This window comes from Neophocaena asiaeorientalis, unplaced genomic scaffold (genome assembly GCF_003031525.2).
Source record: "Neophocaena asiaeorientalis asiaeorientalis breed wild unplaced genomic scaffold, Neophocaena_asiaeorientalis_V1.1 scaffold79, whole genome shotgun sequence".
Lineage (NCBI taxonomy): Eukaryota > Metazoa > Chordata > Mammalia > Artiodactyla > Phocoenidae > Neophocaena > Neophocaena asiaeorientalis.
Genome location: NW_020175402.1, coordinates 279395 through 298240, shown reverse-complemented (window position 1 = coordinate 298240; position 18846 = coordinate 279395). Strand labels below are relative to the sequence as shown.

General features: G+C 48.1%; 1 protein-coding gene and 1 pseudogene across 3 annotated transcripts in view; one reads left to right on the top strand and one right to left on the bottom strand.

The window, feature by feature from the left end:
• Nucleotides 1–9360, top strand: part of ECE1 (endothelin converting enzyme 1) — a 61280-nt gene extending 51920 nt beyond the window's left edge. For 2 of the 3 annotated variants that reach the window (XM_024766689.1, XM_024766686.1), the window contains 5 exons: nt 2125–2235; nt 2911–2978; nt 3779–3969; nt 6060–6155; nt 6782–9360. In XM_024766689.1, coding sequence (XP_024622457.1) covers nt 2125–2235; nt 2911–2978; nt 3779–3969; nt 6060–6155; nt 6782–6958 — 643 coding nt within the window. In that variant the 3' untranslated portion in view covers nt 6959–9360. The remainder of the gene's footprint in view (nt 1–2124; nt 2236–2910; nt 2979–3778; nt 3970–6059; nt 6156–6781) is intronic. The other variant, XM_024766688.1, reaches the window with a different exon arrangement.
• An 8695-nt stretch (nt 9361–18055) lies between these two features.
• LOC112414470 (uncharacterized) lies at nt 18056–18123 on the bottom strand (annotated as a pseudogene).
• Between the last annotated feature and the right edge of the window lie 723 nt (nt 18124–18846).

The following is an 18846-nucleotide window of genomic DNA, read 5'->3' as shown; positions in this document are numbered from 1 at the left end:
ATATATTTTTTTTTTTTTTTTTTAACAAATTTATTTTATTTATTTATTTTTGGCTGCGTTGGGTCTTCGTTGCTGCACGCGGGCTTTCTCTAGCTGTGACGAACGGGGGCTACTCTTCGTTGCAGTGTGCAGGCTTCTCATTGCAGTGGTTTCTCTTGTTGCAGAGCACGGGCACTAGGCACGTGGGCTTCAGTTGTTGTGACACATAGGCTCCGTAGTTGTGGCTTGCAGGCTCTAGAGCGCAGGCTCAGTAGTTGTGGCGCACGAGCTTAGTTGCTCCGTGGCATGTGGGATCTTCCCAGACCAGGGCTCTAACCTGTGTCCCCTGCATTGGCAGACAGATTCTTAACCACTGCACCACCAGGGAAGCCCTATGGGAGTTATATTGATTTTTCTGAAAATTTTATGAAAAAGAACAATTTTTTTTTAATTTATTGAGAAGCGAGGTATTGTTTTACTTTTTGCAAATTTCTTTAATGTTTGGCTTAATAGAAGACAGCCAGATTCTCACATCTGCTTCTGCCTTCATTCTGGTACAATATATTGTTTTGAAATATATAAAGAAATTCTAGGACTTCCCCAGTGGTCCAGTGGTTAAGACTCCACGCTTCCAGTACAGGGGACACAGGTTCAGTTCCTGGTTGGGGATGTTCCACATGCGGTGTGGCCAAAAAAAAAAAAGAAAAGATAGGAATAAAGAAATTCTAGCCTCACACAGACATGTAGTTAGAAAACAGAGGGACCTTTGAACAGGCTTTTTGATACATGTGCACATCCTTCGTTGATACTATACCAAAACGCGACAGGTGTAACTTTCTTAAAGGTTAGTTGCACCGCCCTCCGAAACCATATTCATAAACTTTTCATACTCTATTACACTGAAATCCATCGGTCTGTCTTGCGCTTTGAATGGATCTTTTACCGCGGTATGATTTTGTAACACTGTGCATTGGTCATTGGGAAAACAGTGCTTCATTGAATTTCACATATCTTGCAAACAGTAACTTCTTCATTTTAGAATATCCAAAAAAATCCACCTTTGGTAATATCACTGCTGACCTCCAGAGAGAAGTCTTTAAATATTGGGCAGCTGTCAAGTTGTGGTGGCCGATACCAGTTTTTCAAAATTTTGCTTGAAACTTCAGGTTTTTGGAAACCTTGCATTTTTATCATTGGCAACAAACGGTGTCGGTTGTTTTCCTTGAGGTGATGAGTTCACTCTATTCATTTTCAAGGATATGTCTGTCAAACACCAGTCATCCTCTCAAGTACAAATGGTGTTCCATGAAAAAAACAGAAATGCTTATGAGTGGTTCCCATCTGGTCACGCATAATATTTAGAGACTTGTACTCAAGGGTCTAGATTTAATGAAGTTAATAGCTATGCTGTGTCATCAAGGATGTTCTTAAGTGAAAATGACTTTTTTTTTTCTGGTGAAGAACGTGGTGACCAATTGAACAGCTGGTGCCACCAGCCTGACTCAGCTAGGACTCCAGCAGTTTTACCCAGCGTTGCTTTTACACCATCAATGTAACGTCAACACGATGGGAAAGGCGAATAACATCTTAACATTATTATGAAAATAGTTTGACCTCACAGAACCCCTGAAAGGGAATTGAGGGATTCCCATCCCGCCAGATATCCACAGAGCACACTTTGAAAACTGCTGACAAATACATTTTGAGCCTGGATTGTAATGACTTTTTAGTATGTAATGGTCCATTTTGTTCTTTTTTTTTTTTCTGAGATGCTCAACATTTTTTTAATTTTGTATTTGACCACGCAGCATGGCATGGGGGATCTTAGTACCCCGACCAGGGATGGAACCTGTGCCCCCCGCGGTGGGAGCGCAGAGTCTTAACCACTGGACCACCAGGGAAGTCCTGAGATGCTCAGCATTTTTAATAGTCAGTGAAATGAAATTAAACGTAAAGTAAGATTTCACTACGCTTGCTCACATGGCTAAAGTTAATAGTTTCTGGGACTGTTGTGTGCTTGTGTGGCCTGGGGCCTGGGGTCAAGGGGAATCCACACTTTTAGGGCTCTGGACACTCTCCAGATGGGCCATCCCCACCTGCGCTCCCCCAGCAGGCTCTGAGCTTGCCCGTGTGTCTCGCTTGCAGGTGGAGCATGACGCCACCCATGGTGAACGCTTACTACTCGCCCACCAAGAATGAGATCGTGTTTCCAGCTGGAATCCTGCAGGCACCGTTCTACACCCGCTCTTCACCCAAGTACGCGATGCTTCTGTTGCTCCCGCCCCGTCTCCTCCCCACACCCCTCAGTGGATCCCCCGGCCCAGCCCGGCCCTGTGGCCCACAGCTGACCCCACGCGCACACCCACCTCGCTGAGAGCTCCTCGTCCCACCGGCCAGGAGATGTTACCATGGAAACAACAGCCTTACTCCCTGTGCTTCCCTCTGGGTTCTCCGAGACCGGGGAAGCCCCTGCACGGTGGGAACTTGGGGGTAGGAGCCACATCTAGGGAAATTCCCCTCTAACAGCGTTCTAGAACAGTCTCAGCTGGGAAGGTGGGAAGAGTGAGGGCACTGTCTCGGAAATGAAATCCACACAGGCCTGGGTCCGAATCCCAGACCTGCTCTCTGCTGACTGTGTGGCCCTTGGGCAAAGTGCCTGAACCATTCCACGCCTCTGTCTGCTCATTTATAGAGTTAGTTACCAAGGCCTAAGCCTTTGGGATGACCAAAGAGGACCGTGCGGTGCCACAGAGCACCTGGCACAGTGCTTGGCGTCCAGCGGGCACAGGCAGGGCAGAGCAGACTCACCAGGCTCTGACTGGCTCAGGGGCCTGGCTGGAGCCCTGCGGGACTCTGCCGTGTCTCCAGGCTGGGAAGGCAGTGGTCCCTCCCCACATGGCATCACTCTTACCTTCGTGTCCTCCCCTTCAGTGCCTTAAACTTTGGTGGCATCGGTGTCGTCGTGGGCCACGAGCTGACTCATGCTTTTGACGATCAAGGTACAGGTTCCTCGGGGTCCCCTTCACATGATTTCCCCACCAGCTTCCTGGCACCACTGCTTCTGCCTTTGCTCCGTTCCCATCTAAGGGTCTTAGCCTTAGAGACAGAAGGATCTGGGTTCATATCCTGGCCCGGCCACCTGCCAATTGTGTGGACCTTAGCAAGTCCCATCAGTTCTGTAGGCCTCTGTTTTCTGCTCTGTAAAATGGGCATGATGCTTTTGTGGTGGTTGTGAGGACAGGGCAGACTCACAGGGGAGCACCCTGCTCCAGGACGGTGTGCAGTGCCAGGGGTGGGTATCAGTAGTCAGCGGGGAGAGAACATTTCTCCACCACTCCAGAGATTTCTCTGGTCCAACCACAGTCAGAAGAGTTAGCACCTCACCAGCTAATGTCCAGAATCCTCCTCATTGCCTCCTGCCTTGGGGACTCCAAGGCAAAGAAGGAGGAGGCAAGGCCTTGGAGGCCGGGCCCTGTCCCATGAGCCTAGCACTGCTGGCTGCGTTCACCTCCTCCTGGCTCAGGGTCAGAGGCCCTTCACCAGCCTTGACAGTGAATCCAGCTCCACCGAAGATTTGAACATGCTGGTCCTTTGCTGAGATCAGGTTCCTCTACCCCCCACCCCCACCCCAGCAGCTGATTCATGCAGCTCCTTTAGCACCCAGACCAGCCTCATCTCCCCGGTGCTGGGTGGTAGATGGGTGGGTCATTTCTCCCTGGGAGGAGAGGCACAACCAGCAGCACGGGTCCCGGCTCTGCCTCTTCTCCCCCTGACCTGACGCTTCTGTCTGACCCCGCAGGACGGGAGTATGACAAGGACGGGAACCTTCGGCCCTGGTGGAAGAACTCATCCGTGGAGGCTTTCAAGCAGCAGACCGAGTGCATGGTGGAGCAGTACGGCAACTACAGCGTGAACGGGGAGCCGGTGAACGGCCGGCACACCCTCGGGGAGAACATCGCTGATAATGGGGGCCTCAAGGCGGCCTATCGGGTAAGAGGCCCCCTCCTCACACACCCCAGGCCAAGGTTAGGACTGTCCAGCTGCTTCTCAGTTAAGAGTGGTTGTAGACAAGGTGGGGCAAGTGCAGCAGCCCTGCGAGCCTCAGTTGCCACATCTGTGGAATGGGTGGCAGTGAGAACTGATTGAAAGGGTGTCTGTGAAGCACCTAGCATGGAACTGGCACATAAAAGGCTGTCTACTCTGAGTCCAGCCCGACTGAAGGTCACCAGAAAGGGCTTGGGCTAGACCCACCTGAAGACCTGCCTGTTCTTCCCTTTACAGGGGAAGCCACCACTGACTCAGGCAGCAGTGGGCCCAGGAAAGGAGGGAGGGGTCAGTGGTCTTGGAGCCACTTCCGGCTCACGTCCTGGGTCTGGAGTAAGTCACTCAGCCTCCTTGAGCCTCAGAATACATGGCTGTGGCTACCTAGTCCCTGCATCGCTGGGTGTTAGAAAGATAGCATGTGACCACTTGGGCTCAGGGCCTGGTCCGGAGTGGCACTCGGAGATGTTAGCTGAGTTGGAAGGGAGATACCAGAGGCCAGTGCAGAGCCTCCAGCTCCCCGTGGTAGTGAGAGCAGAAATCCCACGAGGTGCCCGGTATTGAGGTCTTACTGTGCGCCAGGTGCTGTGCTCAGCGCCCCCGACAGCTTTACAATTATGTATCACACGCCCGTTTTGCAGGTGAGGAAACCACCCCAGAAACGTTCAGCAACTTGCCTGACGTCCATTAGTCAGTGAAAGGGAATCGCGAACTTTCTACCCACCGTGTACTGTTGTTGGCGCCGGAGATTCTGTGACAAAACAGACAGGGATCCTGCTGTCCTAAAGCTCCCAATTTTAATGGGGTGGGGAGGGGGAGAAAGGCAATACATACCTACACAAATAAATGAGGTAACTTCAGGTATTGATAAGGAGAAGAAGAATATAAACTAGGCCAAAGTAATAAAGGAAAATGGGGGGAAGGATGGCCAGGGGAGGCCTTCTGGAGGGGATGACATTTGAATTGAGACCTAAATGATGAGGAAGAGGCAGGAAAGCTGGGAAAGAAGAGTAAGTACGGAGGCCATGAGATGGACCCAAGCCTGGCGTGGTCAAGGACAGGAAGGAGGACGGGGGCAGCGTGGAGGGAGGGCAGGGCCCAGGGCAGGGGGGAGGCCGGAGGAGGGGCTGGACCAGGCTGCCGGCCTCTGCCGGCTGAGCAAGGAGCTTGGGTTTTATTCTGGCGACAATGAGAGCTGCTGCAGGGGTTTTAAGTAGAGGAATGAAATGATCTAAGTTATCCTGTACGACAGGGTCAGCAGACCTACAGTCCCTGGGCCACATCCAGCCCTCAGCTGGATAAATCAATAAAAATAAATAAAAATTGGGGGGGACACAGCCATGCCCATTCGTCTCCACGGTGCCTGTGTCTGTTTTCACACAACAGCGGCGCCCTTGAGTTGCTGCGGAAAAGTGTTTGGCTTCCAAAGCTGAAAATAGTTACTCTCCGGCCCTTTACAGAAAATTTTGCCAACCACTGCTTTACGAGGATGACTTGAGTTGCTAAGTTGGGAGGGGATTGGAATTGGACCAGTTTGAGTCACGGAAGACTAGGTAGAAAGCTGCTGTGAGGTTGTCCAGGCAAGAGACAGGATAGAGCAATGGGAAAGGTGAGAAGTGGTTAGATTTGGGTTGTTCGGTGGATTGAAAGAGAAGAATCAAGGGAGAGTCCTGGGGTTTGGGCCTGAGTAACTAGGGGGTTGGTGATGTCACTTACTGTGATGGGAAAGTGATTGTGTGTGTGTGTGTGTGTTTGTGTTAAGTTTGGGATGCATCTTGGATATCCAGCTGGGGCAGTTGAATATACCCAAGAAGAGGCTGGAGCTAGAAGGGCGTGCATTTGAGAGCCGTCGGTATTTAGATGTAGATGGTATTCAAAGCCATAGTGTTGAATGAGCTCCCCTCAGAATGAGTGCAGGTAAAGAGGACAGCTCTTCTAGGCTGAGCTGGTAGACCATCCCCGACCTCCCACGGTAGCCCCCACCCCACCCCGCTTGCTCCTGTGTCATGGGGACCCTGAGCTCTGTTCTCTCCCCCCAGGCCTACCAGAACTGGGTGAAGAAGTACGGGGCTGAGCAGACGTTGCCCACCCTGGATCTCACCAATAACCAGCTCTTCTTCCTGGGGTTTGCACAGGTGAGTTCATTAGAGAAAAGCCAAACTCAGACAGAATCTGCCATCTTGAGTTCCAGGAGCTCTGAAAATCAAAAGGCAAGTTTCCTCAAATTGGGAAGCCCTAGCTCACGGGTCCATCCACAGGGCATTTACCCGGTAAGGAGGTGAGCTTCATCATTAGAGAAATTCAAGCAAGGGCCAAGAATGCTGTTAGAGGAATTCCTGCATCAGGTAGGTAAGAGGACGAGGTGACTGCTAAGGGCCCTTCTGCTTCTGGGATTCTAGCAATGTCCTGAAAACTCAAGACATCCCGGGCTGTTCCTTGAGCTGGCATTCAACATGTAGCCTTCTGTTGGTGCCCGGAGCCACCAGGCCATTAGACAGTTTGATCTGGACTCAAAGTGGTTTTGGGGCAGAATCCTTCGTTCAGGTGAAATGTCACGAAGATGCCTGGAACAGACAGAGAGCTGCTGTGGCTGCAGCAGAGGAAGCTGGGATGGGGTCCCACCAGCCCCTGTCTCTTCCTAACCCACTTGACAGGTTCTCCTGGCCCCCCGGGGTCTCAGAACCAGGCGGGGCCCTTATTTCCCTGCTGTGGTGATGGGGCCAGTGGTGACCCCGGCCTCTCCCATGTCTCTCCCCCGAAGGTCTGGTGCTCTGTCCGCACGCCCGAGAGCTCGCACGAAGGTCTCATCACCGATCCTCATAGCCCGTCCCGCTTCCGGGTCATCGGCTCCATCTCCAACTCCAGGGAGTTCTCGGAACACTTCCACTGCCCGCCCGGCTCACCCATGAACCCTCGTCACAAGTGTGAAGTGTGGTGAGAGGGGTGGAGCATCAAGAGCCAAGGAGGAAGCAGGGCAGGGGCCGAGGACCGCCCCTGGGGCGGGGCCAACAAGGCTGCCCGCTCCTTCTGGCGCCCAGGGCGGTGCCTGGCCACCTCGGGCCCCCTTCCCCTCGCTGGAGGGTTTTCAGCCCGAACCAAGTCTGTGATGTGGGTTCTCACATTAATCCGAGATTTGCTCCCCTGTGAAGACCCGGTCATCCCAGGCACACGTGTGTCAACTCTGATGGGCATTTGGGTGTCAGGCCGGTTGCTCACCAGGCCTGGGCCCCACGCCGACACGGGCAGCGGGACACAGCCTCCTGCTCACATCCAGCGCCAGATACGCCACAAACACCACTGTGTCAGTGCTTTAAAGATGTATTTTTGGGGAAACTATTTTTTAAACATTGTGGAATACACTGGAAATCTTCAGGGAAATAACGCATTTGAAACACTTTTTTTTTTTTAAAGGAAAGGATTGGTATATTTATTACGTTCTGTTTTTCTAAATAACCTGTGGACAAGCCCCACTGATTTACCCCCCGCCTCGCTTCCTCACTTGCTGCAAGGTTGGGCTGAAGCAGGATCCCCAGCCACTGGAGAGCTGCCTCAGTCCCTGGGGTATGCGGTTTCAGCCTCCTCCCCTGGTTCTTGGTCCCCTGGTGCAGAGAGGAGAGGCATAGAGGCCCGGCAGAGGGAGGGGCCAGCTCGTTGGTACCACCCCCTCAGTGTGCCTGCCTCTGTCCCCAGAGTCCAACAGTGGGAACCTCAGCAAGGAAGATCTGACCCCGAAGTCACAGCAGAGGACTGATGGCTGCATGAGGCCAGGTGAGGGCCCTCAAACCCTGTCTGGAGGTGCCCGAGCACCCTGGATCCGGGTCACAGGAGCCCTGCGAGGCTGAGACATCGCCATCAGGTGTACTCCACCATGCCATGGATGTCCTCTTTCCGTCCACCTTCTTTTGACTGCCCCCCGTCAGTCCCTGGGCCTGTTGTCTCTCTGCAGCATCCTGCCATCCCAGCCACTTTGGGGTCTCTGCCTTGCAGACCCTCTTCTCCCAGAGAAGAAGGAAAGAGAAAGCAGCTCTCATTGCCCAAGGGCCCAGATCCTCCCTTCGAGCTCCCTCCTCTACCACTGGCCCGGGCCAGGCTCCCAGGACCACAGCCAGGCCCGCCCTCCCTTCTCTAGTGCCTTATCCAAGGCTGCGCCTGGGCTCCCCGCAAGGAGACAGCCTCTGCCCCCAGGGGCCCCTTGGCCTCCTCAATGAAGCCCCCCAAGTGTCCTGACTGGAACACAAGGCCATACCCCCTACTCCAGTGCCACACAGCTGCCCCTCATAGCCACCCAGAGGCTCTGGCCTACAGGTCTACGGCACTGAGGTCAGGAATCTGAAGAGCCCCTGAACTTGCCCTGGGCTTCAGCCCACCCTCAGCCCCTTGGGCTGAATCAAGACAATACTTGTAGCAAGATCCACTGCTCTTCTTGGGGGATGCTCTTAGCCACGGGAGGCTGCAAGGGGAAGGCTCCCCCAACCTGGTTGGTCTGGCCTGAGGTGTAGGGACCAGGAATGCCGTCCCTTCCCTGCGGCCTCATTTTCTCCGGACTCCCCCACCTGGTGGAGCTCATGTAGCCCCAGGCTGGCCCTGAGGAAGCAGGCACCCCTGACCAAGGCAGGAGCTGCCTCAGCCCTCCTGCCTGGTAGCCAGGCCACCGGGCCAGCCCCGCTCCCACAGGGAGCCAGCGTTCTTCTCGCCCAAGATGAGCAGAGGCTCAGCCACTGCCTCGCCCACCTTCAGGTCGGCCCTGGAGCTGGGGCAGGGGTGTTGGCAGTGGGCTCCAGGTGAGGCCCCTGGCCCCCACCAGCGGCAGGCCTAATGTCTCTTCAGAGGAAATGGAGGACAGGAGCCAGAGAAGGAGCTGGAGTCGGGAGCCCGCCAGGCACACCTCACCACGGAGGGACTGGCTCTCCTGGGCCTGGCGCCCTCCCCTCCCCCACCCCACCCTCCTGCCCTCCGGCCTTCCCCGAGGAGGGTCGCAGTCCCGGCACCATGGACTGGGACCTGCCAGCCAGAAGCAGGGGTCCTAGGGCTGAGGGTCCAGCCGGAGGGAACATCCTCTGCCCTCATTGCTTCAGGGAGTGGGAGAGGGCAGGCCGAGGAGGACTTGGGACCAGCGGGGATGGAAGCAAAGGAAGCACTCCCACTGCCTCCCCTGCAGAGCCTTGGGCAGCTGCGCTCTGAGAGGCCCCTTCCTCCTAGGCCTGGGGAGCCATAGGGGCGGCTTCTCCGTGGACGTGGGGTTTGGAGCTGGGAATCTGTTTTTTGTAGTATCATGTTTTGTGCTACTGTAGTTTGGGTGTGGCACTACTGTAACTGACATAAAGTACTTGTGCCGAGGGCCATGTTGGTCCAAGTGTGTGTCCTTCTGGGGCGGTGTGTGTCCTGTGGAGCTGAGGGAGGGCACCCGGCCAGCACAGAGCTGCTAGCACCCCCAGGGCCTACGGCACCTCCTCCCCAGAGCAGAGGCCTTGGACCCTGACAAATGCCAGAAGGTTACGCAGTACCTATGCCCACCTGGCCACACTTCATCCAGATGACCGTGTAAGGGCCCCCTGCTGGTGAGAATGATGCATGTCACCACATGAGCTCAAGGGACCTGGTAAAAATAATTTTTCCCTTATCTTGGAGCAAAGGATGTCAGCAGTGGGTTTCCAGGCCTCAGGTGCTTGGGCAGGGCCAGGCGGGAGAAGGGGCATTCGAAGAAGTTCAAGGAAGAGTCTCTGACATACACTCATGCCTCCTCCTGGGTTTTGCATGTATTCTTCCCTCTGCCTGGAATACTCTTTGCTGACTTCTTTTGGCTGATAAACTCCTACCCATACTTCAATGCCCAGCTCAGCATCACCTCTAGGAAGCCATTCCTGACCTCCAGTCCCGATCAGGTGGCTCATACAGGCTTCCCTCTCCTACCAGAGTGTCTTAGTGCCAGGGCTGCCATAACGAACTATGACAACGTGGTGGCTAATACAACAGAAATTTATGGTCTCACAGTTCTGGAGGCTAGAAGTCTGAGACTGAGGTGTCGGCAGAGTTGATTCCTGCTGAGGAATGTGAGGGAGAATCTAGGCTAGAAGCCTGGTTTCTGGTGATTTGCTGGCAGTCTTTAGAAGACTTTAGATGCTTTAGAAGCATCACTCCAGTCTGTCTTCATCTCCCATGAAAATATGAGAGGCTGCTAAAAACAGTACCGCCTCGGGAAGCGCAAACACACACACACACACAGACACAGGCTGAAGGTGCAGAAGGGAGACATTTTTTGCTGCAGAGGCCCATCTTACTGACACTCTCCCTTTCCTAATGACCGAGTGAACAGGCTCCTTTCTCTTCCCCACTCTGAGCCCTGGGGCCTCTGCTTCTCCCTTCCCGAACTGCCTCCCTTTTTTGTTAGCAGCAGGTCCTCCGCTTCCAAAGCATGCCCCCCTCCCCAAGCAGGAATTAAAACCCCAGCTCGACCCTCTAGGAGTTTATCCTACAGTTAAGGAGATAGAAACACATGCAAGATGCGATTGAGAACAACTAGAAAATGTATACAACCTATAATAACAATTAATTGTGAATGCAAAAGGATTCAGCAGAAACTCTCCATAAGCGTTGAGGAACTGCAGAGGGAGGGATGAGACAATATTCTAAACTTTAAAGAATCTACTACAATAATAAAACAAAAATGGGTGAGACCTTTACAAAGAAAACTAAAACTTTCCAGAAGACCATAAAAGAAGACCTGAATAAATGCAGATGAATACCCTTATCATGAATGGAAAAGTTCAACATAGTAAAAGATGTCAGTTCTCCCCCACGTTAATCTATAATTTCCATGTACTTTCAACCAAACTTCCAAGATAATTTTCATGGAATTTGATAAGCGGATTCACATGGAATAGAAAATGCACCATGGCCAAGACAATTTTGAAAAAGAATAATGAGGGAGCTGGTTCTCTCAAAATATGCTATAAAGCTTTAGTAAGTAGTATGATGTCGTGTTGGTGTAGGATTAGAGAAATGAAACAACATGGATAGATTAGGGAGACAATCCTATGTATACGTGGGAACTAGTATAGGATAAAGGAAGCCCTTTAAATCAGTTGGGAAATGATGAACCATTTAATAAATCGTGTTAGGATATCCACTTGGGAAAAAATGAATCTAGATCTTGCCTCTCTCACACAGTTCTCACACACAGTGATCACAGCGATAAATTCTACACATATGGAGACCTAAACATGCAGTAACTATAAAAGTGTTAGATGAAATATTACAGAAGATGTTCATGACTTTGGGTAGGCAAAGTCATCTTTGAAAAGACACTATTCACAAATATGAAGGTAATTGTAGAATTTCTAAAAATATTTTTTAAAAAACTCTAAAGAAATGAAAATCTACCATAATCCTATCATCCAAAGACACACACACACACACACACACACACACACACACACACACACACTTTGACTTCCCTGGTGGCGCAGTTAAGAATCTGCCGGCCAATGCAGAGGACACGGGCTCAAGCCCTGGTCCAGAAAGATCCCACACGCTGCAGAGCAACTAAGCCCGTGCACCATAACTACTGAGCCCACGTGCCACAACTACTGAAGCCTGCACACCTGGAGCCTGTGCTCCACAACAAGAGAGGCCACCGCAATGAGAGGCCTGAGCCCTGCAATGAAGAGTAGCCCCCGCTCACCGCAACTAGAGAAAGCCCGCAGGCAGCAACAAAGACCCAACGCAGCCAAAAATAAATAAATTAAAATTTTTAAAAAGCCCTTTAAAGACACATACACAAAGGTACAAGTGAATAAAGAAAAAAAACATAAACGGAAAAGACTAATACATTTGGCAACATGAAGACCATTTATAAACAAGATACAATAAATAAAATTAAAAGATTAGATAAACAACACGGATCTACTATATAGCACAGGAAACTATATTCAATATCTTGTAATAACCTATAAGAATCTGAAAAGATATATATATCTTTTTATATATCTGAAAAATATATATATACATACATATATATAAAAACTGCATCACTTTGCTGTACACCTGAAACTAACACAACATTGTAAATCAACTATACTTCAATTAAAAAATTTTTGAATTAAAAGACAAGTGACAGGTCCAGTGGTAAAGAATCTGCGTTCCTATGCAGGGGACACGGGTTCGATCCTTGGTCAGGGAACTAAGAACCCACATGCCGCGGGACAAATAAGCCCACACACCACAAATGCTGAGCTCGTGCGCCTCAACTAGAGAGCCTGCGTGCCGCAAACTACAGAGCCCACTAGCTCTGGAACCCGCGCCACAACTAGAGAAGAGAAAACCCGCACGTCACAACTAGAGAGAAGCGCACACGCCACAACGAAGAGCCTGCAGGCTGCAACAAAGACCCGATGCAGCCAAATAAATAAATTTTTTTAAGTGACAGATTGGAAGAAAAAATTTGCAACATGCATAGCTAATGATCCAGAATATATATAAACAACTCATAAAATTAAAAAACCCAATCAGGTGAAAAAGAGAGCAAAAGATTTAAAGAGATCATTCAGAGAAGAAAAAAAATACAAAAAGAAAAATAATTTTTGAAACGATAATCCCACTAATAATATGAGAAATGCATTTAAAATTACGATGAGGTAACAATTTTCACCCATCAGTTCAACAAAAGTGATGATATTTGATATTAAGCATTGGTGAGGACGTAGGGAGCTGGGTACTGCCACCCACTGTGAGGGCCAATTTGACAGTGTTTATTAAATGTCAAGTGCATTTACCAGGAATTCCAGGCTTGGAGGACAAAGGTAGCACCCTAATTTCAAGCGTACCCACTCACCCTCCCCCCAAAGGAAGGTAAATCAACAAAGAAAGGAAATAAAACCACACAGGAACCTTGAGTTTCTTGAAGTAGAGAAATAATCCAAATTCCAACAGAAATCCCACCACATACAGCTGCAAGCCTGTGGGTGCCGAGAGTGATGGAGAGAAGGTTTCAGAGACATTGTGAAAAACAGTAGAGGGGCGTGGCAGTCTTAGGTGACCCACAGACAAAACCACTCTCAGGATGTCCAACACCAAATGCCAAAACACTGAACACAGTTGGGGCATAATAGCCACCAGCAGCACCAGCACCCGGGAGGAATCTGGAAAGAATAGAAAGGGTAGCTTTGTAGAAGCATTGCTTCTTGGAGAGAAGCAGATATATACAGTAGGGCTGGTCCCCTTGTAGATGTGATAGTGAAGGAAAGAAGGGATTAAGAAGGAAAAAGTAAGAATCCTAAAAAACAAACAAGAAAGCTAATATGATAGTGTAAGTCAATTGTACCTGAATTAAAAAAAGTGAGACCTAAGAAAAGCCAGTTCCCCACCACACCACCACCTCCTCCTCCACACTGTTTATAAAGGATGTTGAACAGGGGCTGCAGGACGTACAGCAGAGGGCAAACTTGAATAAGAAGTCCTGTCCATGAATGAACAGGACTATAAAAAGGCAGATCACATACATTCAAAACTACTGTTAAGAAAAAAAAAAGAGAAAATAAATGCAAGTCAGAGCATCTCAGCAGAAGAAAACTAACATGACACTCCAAACTGAATTAAATATCCTCAAATAAGCATTTAGGGATACGGAAAAATACCTCAAATCAGAAATACAAAATCTGACAGCAGAAATAGGCCAAAAAAAGAGGAAGAAATGAAATGAGAATTGATATTGATCTTGGAGAATAAAATAACAAAATCCTATCATAAATGAAGATTAAACTAAAAGGTGTCCAAGGGATGATAGATTCAAACGAAAACTTACTAAAGGACATTGAAGAAAAGCAGGAAGACAACCAAGAGAATGAAAATTAGATAAAGAAGTAAAAATGGTCAGAGAGAAAATGGTGGAAATGAAAGACAGGCAAAGAGCTAACATTTAAAAGTGTAATCCAGGAAGACTTTCTAGAAATAAAAGACCTCGGTCTACACATCAAAAGGGTTCACTGGGTACTATGTAAATTGACATTGAGCAATCAACTCCAAGATAGATCCTTGTAAAGCTATTGGACTTTAAAGATAGAAAGCAGAGCCTCCAGGCAAAAATATGAAATAACTTAGGCAGATTTTTAAAAAAATAACATACATTATATGAAGTACCTAGAATAGACAAATTCATAGAGACAGAAAATAGAATAGAGATTACCAGAGGCTGGAGGGAACGAGGGAAGGGGAAGTTATAGTTCAATAGGTACAGAGTTTTTGCTGGAGATGATGAAAAAGTTTTAGCTATAGATAGTGGTGGTGGTTACACAACATTGTAAATGTATTTAATGCCACTGAATTGTACACTTATGAATGGTTAAAGCGACAAATGTTATACATATTTATATATATTTTGACGCAATAACAAATACATAAGATGCAAAGCAAAGCAATAGTGATGCAGCATTCTCAAGAAACTTAGGGAAGCAATCCAAGGATGTCACATTGAACCCAACTGTCCTTCAAATAGCAAAACTACAAAACAGCAAATAACACACAAGGGAATCCCCATAAGGTTAACAGCTGATCTTTCAGCAGAAACTCTGAAAGCCAGAAGGGAGTGGCAGGACACATTTAAAGTGACGAAAGGGGAAAACCTACAACCAAGATTACTCTACCCAGCAAGGATCTCATTCGGATTCGACAAATAGCAAAACTACAGAAAAACATCTGCCCAGCGCAGGGAACTATCAACAAATGAAAAGGCAGCCTATTGAATGGGGGAAGCTATTTGCAAATGGGGGAAGATATATGTGATAAGGGGTTAATATACAAGGAATTCATACAACTCAACATCAAAAAAAAAAACCCCAATTAAAAAAAAATGGGCAGGGCTTCCCTGGTGGCACAGTTGTTGAGAGTCCGTCTGCCGATGCAGGGGACACAGGTTTGTGCCCCGGTCTGGGAAGATTCCACATGCCACGGAGTGGCTAGGTCCGTGAGCCATAGCCGCTGAGCCTGTGCATCCAGAGCCTGTGCTTCACAACGGGAGAGGCCACAACAGTGAGAGGCCCGCGTACCGCAAAAAAAAAAAAATTGGGCAGAAAATCTGAATAGACATTTTTCCAAAAAAAGATATACGGGCTAACAAACACATGAAAAGATGCTCCACATCATTAATCATCAGGGAAATGCAAATTAAAACCACATTGAGATACCACCTCGCACCTGTCAGAATGGCTATTATCAAAAAGACAATAAATAACAAGTCTTGGCAAGGATGTGGAGGAAAGGGAGCCCTCGTGCACTGTTAGTGGGAATGTAAATTGGTACAGCCTATGGAAAACCCTATGGAGGTTCCTCAAAAAATTAAAAATTGAGGGCTTCCCTGGTGGTGCAGGGGTTAAGAATCTGCCTGACAATGCAGGGGACACAGGTTTGAGCCCTGGTCTGGGAAGATCCCACATGCCGCAGGGCAACTAAGCCCGTGCACCACAACTACTGAGCCTGCGCTCTAGAGCCCGTGAGCCACAACTACTGAAGCCTATGTGCTGCAGCTACTGAAGCCCGCAAGCCTAGAGCCTGTGCTCCGCAATGAGAGAAGCCACCGCAATGAGAAGCCTGCACACCACAACAAAGAGTAGCTCCCGCTCGCCGCAACTAGAAAAAGCCCGCACACAGCAACAAGACGCAACACAGCCAACAAGTAAATAAATAAATAAATCTTTAAAAAAAAATTGAACTACCATATGATCCAGTAATTCCAGTTCTGGGTAGTTTTTAGAAGATAACAAAAACTCTAATTTGAAAAGATATATGCACTCCAATGTTCATTGTGGCATTATTTACAGTAGCCCAAATATGGAATATATGGTCAGGAAAAGACAGTCTCCCAGTATCTCCCCCACTATTTACCCTGGTTCCAGATGGATTAGCCAATGTAATTAGCTAGAAATCGGAAAAACAAAAATAAAGTGATCTCTACTTGCAGATGACATGATTGTGTACCTGAAAAACTCTAGAGAATAAATGGTAAAATTAACTTAATAAAAGAATTCATCAGGGCTTCCCTGGTGGCGCAGTGGTTGAGAGTCCGCCTGCTGAGGCAGGGGACGCAGGTTCGTGCCCCGGTCCAGGAGGATCCCGCATGCCGCGGAGCGGCTGGGCCCATGAGCCACAGCCGCTGAGCCTGCGCGTCCGGAGCCTGTGCTCCGCAACGGGAGAGGCCACGGCAGTGAGAGGCCCGCGTACCGAAAAAAAAAAAAAGAATTCATCAGTTTCCGGGAAGATGGCGGAAGGGTAAGACGCGGAGATCACCTTTCTCCCCACAGATACACCAGAAATACATCTACACGTGGAACAACTCCTACAGAACACCTACTGAACGCTGGCAGAAGACCTCAGACCTCCCAAAAGGCAAGAAACACCCCACGTAACTGGGTAGGGCAAAAGAAAAAAGAATAAACAGAGACAAAAGGATAGGGACGGGACTTGCACCAGTGGGAGGGAGCTGTGAAGGAGGAAAGGTTTCCACACACTAGGAAGCCCCTTCGCGGGCGAAGACTGCGGGTGGCGGAGGGGGGAAACTTCAGGGCCGCGGAGGACAGCACAGCAACAGGGGTGCGGAGGGCAAATCCATTTGTCCGAGGGTTCTATCCGTCCTTTTTTTTTTTTAATTTTTTTTCTTAATTACTTTTTATTTTAATAACTTTATTTTGTAGCAGGTTAGGGCTTCCCTGGTGGTGCAGTGGTTGAGAGCCCGCCTGCCGATGCAGGGAACGCAGGTTCGCGCCCCGGTCCGAGAGGATCCCACGTGCCGCGGAGCGGCTGGACCTGTGAGCCATGGCCGCTGAGCCTGCGCGTCCGGAGCCTGTGCTCCGCAACGGGAGAGGCCACAACAGTGAGAGGCCCGGGTATCACAAAAAAAAAAAAAGAAGAAGCAGGTTATAAAATTAACATGTAATAATAAATAGCACTCATACACACAAATACTTACCAATTAGAAGATATGATGGATGATGAAAACTCATTTACAGTAGCAACAACAGAAAATAAGATGCTTAGAATAAACAAATGTCAGTGCCCTTTAGGCAAAGACCCCCAGGAACACACTGGTGGTTGGACAAATTGGGATTATTGCTTCTTGCATCAGAGAGCACGCACACTATGGGAATCATAGGGTATCTCAGTAAGTGGGTGTTGGAAAATACTTATTATAGAATTTGGTCTTGTGGTAGGTGATCTTGAGGAGGGTTTAATGAAGTGGGGCTTTAGTTTGGATGCTGTCAGGAAATGAAAGTACTTCTATAAATGGTATCTTTTTTTTCAATTTTATTTAAGTATATTTAATTTACAATGTTGTATTAATTTCTGCTGTACAATGAAGTGATTCAGTTATACATGTATATTCTTTTTCCTACTCTTTTCCATTATGGTTTATCACAGGATATTGAATATAGTTCTCTGTGCTATACAGTAGGACCTTGTTGTTTATCCATTCTATGTATAATAGTTTGCATCCGCTAATCCCAAACTCCCAATCCATCCCTCCCCCACCACTCCTCCCCCTTGGCAACCACAAGCCTGTTCTCTATGTCTGTGAGTCTGTTTCTGTTTTGTAGATGTTTATTTGTGTTGTATTTTAGATTCCACATGTAAGTGATATCATATGGTATTTGTCTTTCTCTTTGTGACTTAACTTCACTTAGTATGATAATCTCTAGGTCTATCCATGTTGCTGCAAGTGGCATTATTTCATTCCTTTTTATGGCTGAGTAATATTCCATTGTATACATGTACCACATCTTCCTTATCCATTCATCTGTCAATGGACATTTAGGTTGCATCCATGTCTTGGCTATTGTGAATAGTGCTGCTATGAACATAGCGGTGCATGTATCTTCTTTTTTTTTCTTAACATCTTTACTGGAGTATAATTGCTTTACAATGGTGTGTTAGTTTCTGCTTTATAACAAAGTGAATCAGCTATACATATACATATATCCCCATATCTCCTCCCTCTTGCATCTCCCTCCCACCCTCTCTATTCCACCCCTCTAGGTGGTCACAAAGCACCGCGCAGGGGCCATGCTAATCTTCTCTGTATCGTTCCAATTTTAGTATATGTGCTGCCGAAGCAAGCACTTTTAGAATTATAGTTTTCTCTGGATATATGCCCAGGAGTGGGATTGCTGGATCATATGGCAACTCTATTTTTAGTTTTGTGAGGAACCTCCATACTGTTTTCCATGTATGAATGGTAGCTTAATACATCTTATCTAGTTGGAAGACTAGACTGAGGCTAAAAGGAGTTGTTAATGTTTTGACAAAAAAAAATTTTAAGGTCACGGAACAGTTTTAATTTCCCCCTGTTTAGCTCATTTAAATCACACTTAGTTTTCAAATAAAGACAATAATGAAATCATACTTCCATCTAAACATGATACAACTATCCTGCCTACAACCAAAACACACCAGCCCTTCTCAAAGAGAGGATGCTGAGTCTTTGGGCGATGTTCGCTTTTCTCCTTTGATATTCTGTAACCTAAATTCTGAAAATAAGCTTAGCTCTTATTGATAGATCTTACATTAGATGATAAGAGAATAGGAGAGGGAAGAAAACAAAAATATTTGGATAACATACATACAAACATATTCATAACAAAATAAGGAAGAGATATTCATAACTATTTGAATCCTCGTTTCTGCAATGTGGTCAGAGCTGGTCTTTATAACTCCCTTCTTCCATTACTCATTCCTTATTTCCTTTGCCCTCAACAAGCCTCTTAGTTGGTCATGACTCTTTGCCTGCTGGAGTGAACCAAACCTTCATTCTTGAAAGGTCTAAGCCATTAACAGTCCTGCTTA